This window comes from Hippoglossus hippoglossus, chromosome 7, assembly GCF_009819705.1.
Source record: "Hippoglossus hippoglossus isolate fHipHip1 chromosome 7, fHipHip1.pri, whole genome shotgun sequence".
Lineage (NCBI taxonomy): Eukaryota > Metazoa > Chordata > Actinopteri > Pleuronectiformes > Pleuronectidae > Hippoglossus > Hippoglossus hippoglossus.
In genome coordinates, this window is record NC_047157.1 from 1,656,385 (window position 1) to 1,667,424 (window position 11,040).

At 40.0% G+C, this 11,040-nt stretch overlaps 1 protein-coding gene across 1 annotated transcript; it reads left to right on the forward strand.

Moving 5' to 3' along the window:
- Window positions 1-539: 539 nt before the first annotated feature.
- LOC117765156 (mitochondrial carrier homolog 1-like) lies at window positions 540-10,043 on the forward strand. The gene is made up of 12 exons (XM_034591482.1): window positions 540-738; window positions 2,799-2,883; window positions 3,676-3,782; window positions 4,620-4,682; window positions 5,775-5,832; window positions 6,164-6,215; window positions 7,729-7,788; window positions 7,894-7,987; window positions 8,647-8,685; window positions 8,764-8,831; window positions 9,368-9,443; window positions 9,621-10,043. Exons 1-12 carry the CDS (start codon window positions 562-564, stop codon window positions 9,693-9,695), a joined length of 954 nt encoding a protein of 317 aa, XP_034447373.1. The 5' UTR covers window positions 540-561; the 3' UTR covers window positions 9,696-10,043.
- Window positions 10,044-11,040: the final 997 nt, after the last annotated feature.

Consider the following 11,040-nt stretch of genomic DNA (forward strand, 5'->3'; position numbering starts at 1 on the left):
AGACCATACATACAGTCCATGGTCTATATACAGTCCAAAGTACAGACCATAGATTCAGCCCATGATCTGTATACAGTCAATGGTACGGACCATATATACACTCCATAATTCAAACTATATAAAGTCCATGATAACAATTATAACTATAACTGATTGTTATGAGCTTACTCACATTCCAGTAAATACAATGTGTCTGACTAGTTCACATACATATGTTGTATATGTTTTTTTATAGTTTGACTCTGCTGTTTTTATTAACTCCATCCTTATATCCTGTCTTTATAATCTCATAGATATATAACCACTGCAGTTTCCGGCAGCTCACGTTTACTGGTCACCTGTAAATCAGTCCCAAACGAACGAAGCTCCGCCCACGTGTGACAAACAGCAGGCTAATCAAATCAAACCCACTCTGTGCCCTCGTGTCGCGTAGAAACTACGATGTGTTTATACTGCGTGTGTTCGATGCACAGGACCTCTATCACCTCTGAAGCACCGCGTTTTATTTTGAAAGTTGTAAGCGGAAGTTATCTTTCTAGCCTTCAGCTGCGCACAGCGGTGATGAGCGGTGTCCTCCTGTCACGGCAGCTAAAGATGGAGCCGTCAGAAAACCTGTCAGTCGGTGTGGACCCGGATGCTACACCGACCCCCGTGGCTCTGGACACCGCCGTGCTGCTGCTGGGAGCGGGAGTGACAGCCGTCACACACCCGCTGCTGTACGTGAAGCTGCTAATACAGGTAGCTAATGTAGCTAAGTAGCTAACCGGAGAAAGACAGTCCGACATCACCGCCGCTGGTATTGTTGTTGGCCACCTGTTTATATACAGGCGGTGGTGGGGGCCGACTCCTTCACATGTCCCATGATGCAGTGCGCTCATTCACCTGAGCGCAGCTGGGACAGAGGTCCAGAGCAGTGACGTCAAAAAACAAGAGTTTGGACTATTCTCTGTTTTATCAAACATTCAGGAACAATTCAGTCCTCGGTTTCTTTTTCAAATACATTTACATAATGATGTCATATGTCAAATATTCTCCTAGTTTTGACTGACAGTGTCTACCGTGACTTGCTCTGATGATTGAACTCTGGTGTAGACCGACAGGTTCACCATCTACCTACTAATTCCACCTGCATGAGCCGTTCATCTAATCGACTTCACAAATGGAAGGTCGATTGTAACATGCTTGATAAAGTCTAGTGCAAACCTTAATGCGATTCAGACATGCAACATGTTCAATATTAATAAATGATGCTTTCCTAAACCTCAGCACACCATCTCTGCTGTCTTGTGCCATGAGACCCTAACTTTCAGCTGTTTTCATGGCTGCCTTCCTGCCTGTCCATGTGGACGTTTTGAGTTGTTTGTAAGACCTTTACCTCTGCTCTGCTTTCTCAACAATAGTTTGACTGCACTGGAACTTTTGAGCATCAATCAGACAAATCTGCACTTGGGCTAATTAGAATTTCCCAGTAGCAGCTGGAAGGCATTGCTGATGAGAGAAATGTCTACAATACCTGCTTAAGTGAGTGTCTACTCAACCAGATTATCAGGAAAAATGGACAGATGGATGGATGGCTGTTAAATAAAAAGACACATTCTCATATTCACACATGCACAACACACAACTAATGCACGTTGCTTGCTGCGCCCGTGTCTTGGAGAATTGCTAACTTTGGTTGATGCCAATGCTACATTATCAACAATCACTATAGTAATTAAAGATGAAATGGTACTTCTAACAGTCACGAATTTGACCACAGTAGAAACCGGTAACCGTTTCATCCCTAATATGGAATGTGTATAAAATGGGTGCATGAAGTTGTTCTTTAATATCGGGAACAAATTAATTAGAATTTTTTTCTAATTAAATTCTTCACTGAGAAGGGTAGAAATATTTTGGTTCATTGTGAAACTGTAACAGGCCAGAGGTCAGCTGAGTAGACTTAGCCCAGGATGCATTTGTGTTTACACAGCAAACAGAATGTGAGCACATGTGTCTCAGAGCACTGTATGTGTGTGTGAATGGCGAACTGTACTGAGTGGTCATCAAGACTAGAAAAACTCTATATAAAAACAAACCATTTACAATTTATAACTGTTTTGGGTAGACCAGATAGGAGAGCATTACAGTTATCCAGCCTGCTTGACAACAGTGCCATTTAATACCACAAATGTCCAAACAGAATATATATAATTAAAGTTCCTCTCGAGGCATTGATTAAACCCCTAAAAATTCCTCTCCGTCGCATGTAATAGAAATTCAGATAAATCTGAGGTGCCACAGAGGCCAGTGGATGGTGCCTTTTTGAGAGGAAGGAGCTATAGTGTTAAACTGACCATGGTTAACAAGCACCTTAAGGCAGAACACCTGGCGTATATCTGGTGGCGCTTCCGTAAACTGAAAAAAAGGCACTTTATGAACATTTTGGTGTTCCATGGAAAACTATTTAACGTCTCCACGACTTTTCTGCAGAAATGAAACTAAGATTTTGTTGAGCAGCTAAACGCTGTTGCATTGTTTGGAGTTCAAATCTTTTCCCTTTAAGATTAATGGTGCACTGTGTTATCACACACAAAAATGTGAAGGATTACTTCAAGACATTAAAGTTCAACTTTCTGGTCATTATTCAACACCACAACTCAGGAACAGACGGGGGATTGTGACCATATTTCCTGCAACTTGACTGCATACAACTCTGATGCAGTAATTCTAGTTGGTCATTACAATAGTTGTCAGGGTTTCCTTCATTCCCACGAAGCAGAGAAGCTGTGTTTGATCTCTGCTATTGTTGTTTCCAGGTGGGACATGAACCTCTTCCTCCAACTGTGGGCACAACGATGTTTGGAAGAAGAGTCTTATACTTACCTGGCTTCTTCTCCTATGGTGAGTGAGGTGTGAATATTTATTGTCTTATGCCCTGTTCAGACCTGGTTTCATAATCTGTCCTAGATCCGATCCGAAGTGGAGAGCTCTAAGTTTGTCTGTTCACACCTGCCGTTAAAATGCTTCCTGTGACCACTGGGATCAGATCTCACTTTCCTGCTCTATATGCAAATAATCATGCACGTCATTTCTGTTCCTGAAGACCAAATTATGTTTTTACCCAGTCTGAGTTTATAAATGCTCCTGTTGTCAATGGGTTTGAGTCGGTGCGAGAGAGAGATCTGAGTGATAGGATCTCAAGATGCTTTGAGGATTTATTCAGGTGTGTTCACACCTGTACAAAGAGCTGTCCACTTTTGTTGGATCATTCAGGATGAATGTTTATACCAGATCTTACTGAGCACTCACAACATACACACAACATATCTGGCATTCGTGCTAACATGCTAACGTGCCATGCTAGCTCTTCATGAAATGCCAAAGGGAAGTACTTTGAAAATATACTCCACAAACAGACGAACACATACCAGGTTCAACCACTGCCTCTACCTCCTCTCTCCAGGCTCAGTTCATTTGATGCCAGGAAGGATCTGTATTAGAAAGAATATAAATTGATTGGCTAGTTTAAGTGTGATTTGATTGGCTGGTGTTGGCACTGCCACTTGAAGATTTGAGCTTTTCTCAGCTTCTACTACACACGTTCCTGCTGAGGTCTCATATGTGTGAGTGCTCTGTAACAGTTTCGCTGGACATGAATTAAGACCAGCCGACAGGAGATGGGTTTGTTTTCAGCACAGCACATTGTGAAGGTGGATGGAAAGAGGGGACTCTTCCGTGGCTTCTCACCTCGTTTCATAACCAGTGCCATCTCCACCATGGTCAGGAGCAACGTTAAACAGGTAAGCAACTTCTGTGACTAAGACTGCACAGATATCATGACAGTGTTATTGTTGTTGCTTACGGGGCCTTGTATTGGGGCAGAAAGCTGACTGAAGGCCGAAACTGAAGCCAGATCTTAAGAGTGGATTGGGCAAAGTTAAACTGCAGCAGATCTTAGCCTTTGAAGCACAGATTTATGAATTTGGGTATTTTTACCAGCCCATACAAAAGACAAGATTGCTATTAGAGACTTTGAATGACAGCAGAGAAGATGTTCAAACTGGGGATTTCTTATCCAAACAAAGAAACCCACAGGCAAAATCAATCAAATGACCGCCAATATACCTCTGATTATAGCCCAAAACCACAAGAGAAGGAAAAAATACCTTGCTCAACCAGCTTCCAGTTGTTGTGACATCGGTTAAGGACTGAGAATGACCACACCAGAAATGCTAAATTGAAGACACCACAAGTCAGTCCGTATTACTAACTCGTAGTGTTACTTGCAAGGGCCTCACCTAGAGTGGATTCACACATGCCGATTATGGAACTAGCCTTCAGGGTATAAAAGCAGAATGTCTCAGCTCCAGATGGAAATTAAAACAAAAAGTTATATGCTAAAAGTGAATAAAACTTAAGAATACCCAAAAGCATGAGAAAATATGTGTGGCTTCAGTTGTAGAATTAGAACACGCAAAATTCTTCCAAAGCTTTTGAGCAGCGACGGCAAACACATGATCGCCCTTACACCTTAGCTTAGACAGAGGGACGGACAGAAACAGCTGTCGAGGGTGTTAAAGAATCGAAAGGTATAGGTATTATAAAGAGTTGTCAGAGTAATTAACTTGTTTATTCAGCAGGTGGAGCTTCTAGCCAAGAGAGACGACCTTCAGACCTCACTCAAGAAAGTGGTTAAAGAGGTGAGAGGTCACCCTGCTCCCGACTTTGGGATCATCCCTGGCTCAATTCATGTGGAGGCTTACTGCTGAGATGTAATTGCATTGTGTTGTTATACTCACTACCTACTTTCTGTTTGTCATGTTGGTAGTTTTGTTCCAGTGTAAAATAAATCTGTCAAAGTAGTTCTTAAAAATGTTCAAGACCAGAGTATGGAAAATTGGCAAATACCAAAAGTGTACAGCAAATTATACTCGTATTACTCATAATAACTCTTATTAATCTTTCTCATTCTTTAATCAAAGCCCTATGAGACAAATTGTGATTTGTGAATATGGGCTATACAAATAAAATTTGATTGATTGATTGATTGATTGATTGATTGATTGATTGATAATCAGACAGTTTCAGACTATAATATCTCACTAATAGACAACATTTTGTTAGGCCAGACTTTCTGTACATGATCACTGTGTTGATTCATGTTTGTTCAAGGCTTCTTTTGTTGAACTACAAAAAGAGATGTGGCGAAAATATATGTTTAGAAACTAAGGTTAGACATGAACTCCGGAGAATGTCCACACAATTGGATCTGCACGTTTTCCGTAGTTTCCCTTTCACATATTCACAAAGTTCACAAGAACACAAATTACGGGAGTGTTCAGGTGAGGGGAGGTGCAGCAGGCAGACGAAGGATCTAACGTTTTAACTCCGCTGCAGAGATCACGTGTTTTTGTTTAGCACATCGACACCGGCATCGGTCCTTATCACCACAATCTCTCCTCACATTTTTGTCTGTGTCTTCTACGTCTTTTTCATCCTCAGATATGTATTCTTTTTAGTTTATTTTTTTTTAAAACATTTTTGCGTGTAGTGCATTTTAGAAATGCCATCAACACACCCACTCAATGGTGGTGAATCCTGCGGAGGATCTCCTTCTCACATTGGCTCATTTGGACATTTTTCGTAGTTTTTACCAGAAAGAAACTAGTCCTACTCAAACACATTTATCCAGCAGAAAATGAACAGATATTTTGGCTTATAGCCAACATTTCATTTCACATCTTTTCATCCTTTTATCAAACTGTCTCTTCGCATTGTTTTCATGTCTTCAGACCACACATGAGATGATCATCCAGTGCCTGTCCAGAGTAGCCACTCATCCTTTTCATGGTATGTCCTCATTAAGGCTGTCAAACTTTATTCCACCATATAAAGCTTATGCTCGATATACAAAAGCAGCTGTATTATTTTCATTATTGAATAGTTGTGAAGTTATTTTTATAGTTATTTTCTCAATGAATCCTTTAGTCTAATAATTGTTAGACTATTGTGAAAATTCACATCACAAATTCTGAGTCCAATGATTTTCTTCAAATGTCTTGTTTTGTCCGACCGGCTATGATGAAAAATGTTTGTTTTTACATAAAATAGAGGAGCAGAAATTGCTGTCAGAACAAATGACATATCTTTGCTGATCACCTGTTTTGTTTCCTTTTGGCAGTTATGTCAGTGCGTTGCATGGCCCAGTTTGTTGGCAGAGAGGTCAAGTACAGGTAAGACTTGGTATTATGCCGCAGTAATTTCCTGTACAGCCTTTGAAACCAGGTTTTTTCTACAACCATTAAATACGCACGACTAAATGACCAACAATTAAGGTTAAAGTTCAGAAAAACATCCTGAATTATTATTTATTAAAGTTATAATCCTTCAGATTTCTCTGACCCCACAGTGTAACCCCTATCAACAAATACAGGACTTTTTTTTCTAGCTGCTTCACAATAAAGGCCATAGATCACCAGTGAAGCACTTAATGTGAAGCACTAGCAGCAGTAGGAAACGATTGGTTTGCACAGAGCTCTCCTCTGACTGATGTGAGTGACTAGCAAGGCCCACAGTCAGTGAGACAGCTTTATATTTTTAACTGTTGAAGTAGATTTATGTATTTCTTTCTTTTAATCTTAAATACATGTAGGGATTATAGTTCCCCTGCACTACAACAGATTAATATCAGTTAGATTCCAGAGAGGCCATGTATGGGATCAGCAAGGATAAAACAACTTTATCATTGATTTTATACTTGCAGTTTATTCAACAATATTTAAAGGTAACACTAAGTCTGCTGTTTAATAGGTCAGTCTATGTGCTGGAGTTCCCCCTAAAGTTAGCTAGTTATCCAGTAGATTGGAAGGCAGGGAGGGCAGTAGGTCGATAGGTAGGTAGGTGCTATGTGTTTAAAGTTTGAATTAAGGCTCATTGGGTCAGTTGAAGTGTTTCATTTAAAGCCTAGTGTTATTACCAGCTTGTTGTTCTTTGCTTATGTTTCTGCTTATTGTGTTCAGTACATAGACTCTGCTCATGTCTCCCAGTGTCTCACTCTGGCAGGTTCTACTAATGTATACTTATATAAATATATAATCATCATAACAGTGAACACTGAGGATAGAGCCCAGAGACGTTTGCAGAATGAGCTGTAAGGACTGAGTGTGGGTCATACTGAGTGAACTTGTAACGACAGATAAACAACCAAATGCAGGACAGTGTGTACACGCAGCTGTTCTACGATGTTTCTGTGCAAACTGGGAAGATTTGTCTTCACTTTAATCCCTGTACATGGGTACGCAATTTGAATTCAGGTTACGAATGGCGGACTAGTCCACTATTAATGAAGGTCACTATATACAGAGGTTAACAAGTTGGTGTCCGATTTTTTTAACTTTCAGATATTCATATTTTTCAGGTGCTTTTGTCACAACCATCATTATCATTATTATTATTATTATTATTATTATTATTATTAGTTGATTCATATTTGGAAATTTAGCTAATCTGCCTCATCAGGACACTGTAGGTGGGATTTGATCACATAAGTATGACAGCATCATCCCATCTACTTCAAACTGCTGCGAGGAGCATTGGGAAGAACCGACTCAGAGCTGCTTCATTTTCACCAGCTTAGACACTAGACAATAGCTGAGTCATGAAGCTGACATTTAAAAGCTGAAAACAAGAAACCCATTTTCTTTGTAGATTTTTACATTGTTCATGGATTTGATGTCATATTTACAGTGGGATGATCAGTTGTATTACCAACATATTTAAGGAGGAAGGAGTGGCTGGATTCTATGTGTGAGTAATTAAATCATTTTACAGTTATTTTTAATAAAATACTTCCGACATGTTGATTAGATCTTTGACCTCCACCAGTCTGAGCAGTGTTTTGTGTGTTTGCAGAGGTCTCATACCCCACATGCTGGGAGAGGTTCTCTTCCTGTGGTGTTGTAACCTCCTCTCTCACCTTATTAATACCTACGCTGTAGACGACAGTGTAAGTATCTCTATCTGTGATGACAAGCACTATTATTTTATAACTACACAATACATTAAATATTGATGAAAAGTAATGAATAAGACAGTTTGTTATGCATATACATTTACAAAAAGCCATAAACAAAGTTCCAATGGAAGACTGGAATATCTGAATCACTCGCATGTAAAAGAAACTAGTCTACACCTTCTGCAACAACTGTTAGCTGGGAGCTAAAGTGCATCACATGAAGACGCTGAGTTGAAACATGTTGCTTCAACAGCTGAAAGGCAAGTGATTTGCTGCAAAAAGCTGGAAGCACAAATGATAAAGAAGAAATCTTTGTATAAACCCTTCCCGAAGCCGAATGCCTTGTTTGAAAGCAACCATCTAAAACCTGGTGGTTTTCAGAAAAACTTTGGTGTGTGTGTGTGTAGAAACAGTCTAATCAATCAATCAAATTTTATTTGAGAGGGGGACCTCACTACCTGATGTTAAACAACATGTTTCAACACTCGGCTTCTTCACCTAATGTACTCCACTTTTATATTTCAGACTTTTGATTTTGAATTTGATTTAGCAATTTCCTCCAGCTTTCAACTTCCAAATTAAATCAAATGTCCTGTTCCATATAAAGCCAGTACACTGTGTCCTCTCTTGTTGTGTTGCAGTTCAGTCAGGCCTCAGCAGTCAGAAGCTATACTAAGTTTGTGATGGGGGTAAGTTCAGCAGTTCCATTGTTATTTGAACTATTCCTATTTGTCATGACTTCAGATTAATGCAGTGTTGTTTTCTAGATTGCAGTGAGTATTCTCACATATCCATTCATGTTGGTGGCTGATCTTATGGCAGTCAACAACTGTGGGTGAGTCGATTCTTCCAACATGATTAAATTCTCACATGGAAAATCATTTCACTCTTCAATGACAATATGATGGGATTCAACGTGTAGTCGTCACTCAGTATCAATAGTACCGCTGACCTTCACGCTCTATGTCCTGAGACCCTAACCCTAGACTGCACTTCCTGTGCACAATGGTGACATCAGCAGTGACCTCATGTTGCTTTGATGATGCAGTGTTGAGTGACTTGCTGCTTGCTGCAGAGCTCATGGTGACAACAAGTGTGCACAGCCGGCTTGTATTGGTTAGATCGTGACACTGTTGGCCTCCACTATTTCTGAAAACAGGAGCAAACACGTCAAACCTTGTGAACTTGGAGCTTTCAGCAAATTCCAAGGTCGTAGGTTGTAGCTGTTGATTTTCATTTGATCATAGCACACACAGCAGCTATATCACAAACTATTACATTGTCTTCTTTGAATGGGCAACAACATAGTTAGTGGTATTTGTAGAATCCCGGCGAAGATGTTGAAGTGTGATTGGTTGGGCTTTGTGTCAGTCTGGCTGCAGGTCTTCCTCCTCGCTCTCCCATCTTCAAGTCCTGGCTGCACTGCTGGAGTCACCTGAGCCACAAGGTACGCCCACTCTGTCACTCCCACTCATCCTGTGGAAAGACCTATGTTTAAAATGATATTAATAAATATACTCCTCATTTAAAATCATCGTTTCTATGAAGTCCCTTTGACCAGGTTTAGAGTTGAGACTTATCAATTATCAATCAATAATAATAATCTCTCCCCCCCCCCCGTCAGGGTCAGCTCTACAGAGGATCCAGCTTCTTTTCCCGCTGGGTGCCTGTCACCTCCCTGCCCTCCATCGAGAACTGACATCATCACTGTCACCCTGCTGGGATGTTCAGCAGAGACTCAGTTTCTCGCTTGCCATCAAACTTTTTAACATCAGCTTTGGTTTGGTCTCAGTGGGGTGAGGACAGAGCTCGTTCTCAACTACTTTGCATTGTTTAGTTCTCGACTGCAGCGTCCTCCTCGGATGTCATGGCCACCTCTCCATAGGGCCAGCTGCAGAGGCTCAGGGGTTCTGCAGTACATCAACATCCTCAACCAACGTTTCCATCGACAGCAGACAGCAGCTGTTATAACCTCATTGATCTTATCACATGATCAAACACAAACCCCAACACATTCTGACCAGTCACCATGACTGTTACACAGTACGATGACAGTGAGGCTGAAACGACACAGGACAAGCAGCATCAGGAGGCTTTGTGTGTCAGTGCAGTTCTAAACAGTGTCTTTGTTCCTGTTTGTGGAAATAGTGTGTGTCTAGTTTTACTGAGACTATATAAAGAATTGCTATTTTTTGTTTGTGTGTGTGGCAGGCTGCAACGTAACACAACTTATGTAATGCAACTTACATATGATGGTAAAAACGTAAAACTACAAGATATTTAAATATGTACATGTGTACAGGAGTATGTGTCTTAAATTTTACTTTTATATCATGTTTGAAGAGTTTTCAGTTTGTTTTTAGAATACCTTTCTGCAGAAACTTTTTTATTCCATAAAGCTGAAAAATGTGTTGCATTTAAACTGGTCGCGTCGCTTGTCTTTTTTCTTCGTGGAGCTGTGTTTTCATTCATGCTTCCTCGGCTGTTACCAAAATAAAAGCTTTCCTACTCAGCAGTGTTCCATTCATGTTCAGTATCTGGGCACCAAGTTCTAATAAGGCACCACTTAAAGCATAAATAAATAGCTCATGTTTAATGGAGCAGTTATTTAGCCATCTATGAGAACATGCTCAGGGTTACATGTTTGTGTCTCATGTTTGTGTCTCATGTTTGTCTTCCTCCAGCAGGAGAGACTCGACAGCTGAGTATCTGCCTCCAACTTACTTATCTATTAAAGTTAATGCTAATATTCATATTTTCACTGATGTTCTAATATGAACATTTGCTTTATTAAGGCAGCTGGATTTTTTTCTCAGTAATAAAATGTAAAACAGGATATATAGTAGGTAATTTATGCATTTCTACAAAAATCTCTAATCATTCTTTCATTTCATTTCAAACATACACCCTTTATTATCAAATCAAACCAATTAATTATTTAATGTCTTCTCAAGTGGAAATTTAGATATTAAGTAATTTGTATCTATTACATTCACTAAGTATTCAGACCTCATGTTTTTCATATTGTTGTGGCAGCCCTGGAG

Coding starts and splice junctions, on each gene's coding strand:
- LOC117765156 (XM_034591482.1), top strand. CDS start 562: ATGAGCGGTGTCCTCCTGTCACGGCAGCTAAAGATGGAGCCGTCAGAA. Junction 5,833..6,163: donor AGCCACTCATCCTTTTCATG/GTATGTCCTCAT, acceptor TCCTTTTGGCAG/TTATGTCAGTGCGTTGCATG. Junction 6,216..7,728: donor GGCAGAGAGGTCAAGTACAG/GTAAGACTTGGT, acceptor TCATATTTACAG/TGGGATGATCAGTTGTATTA.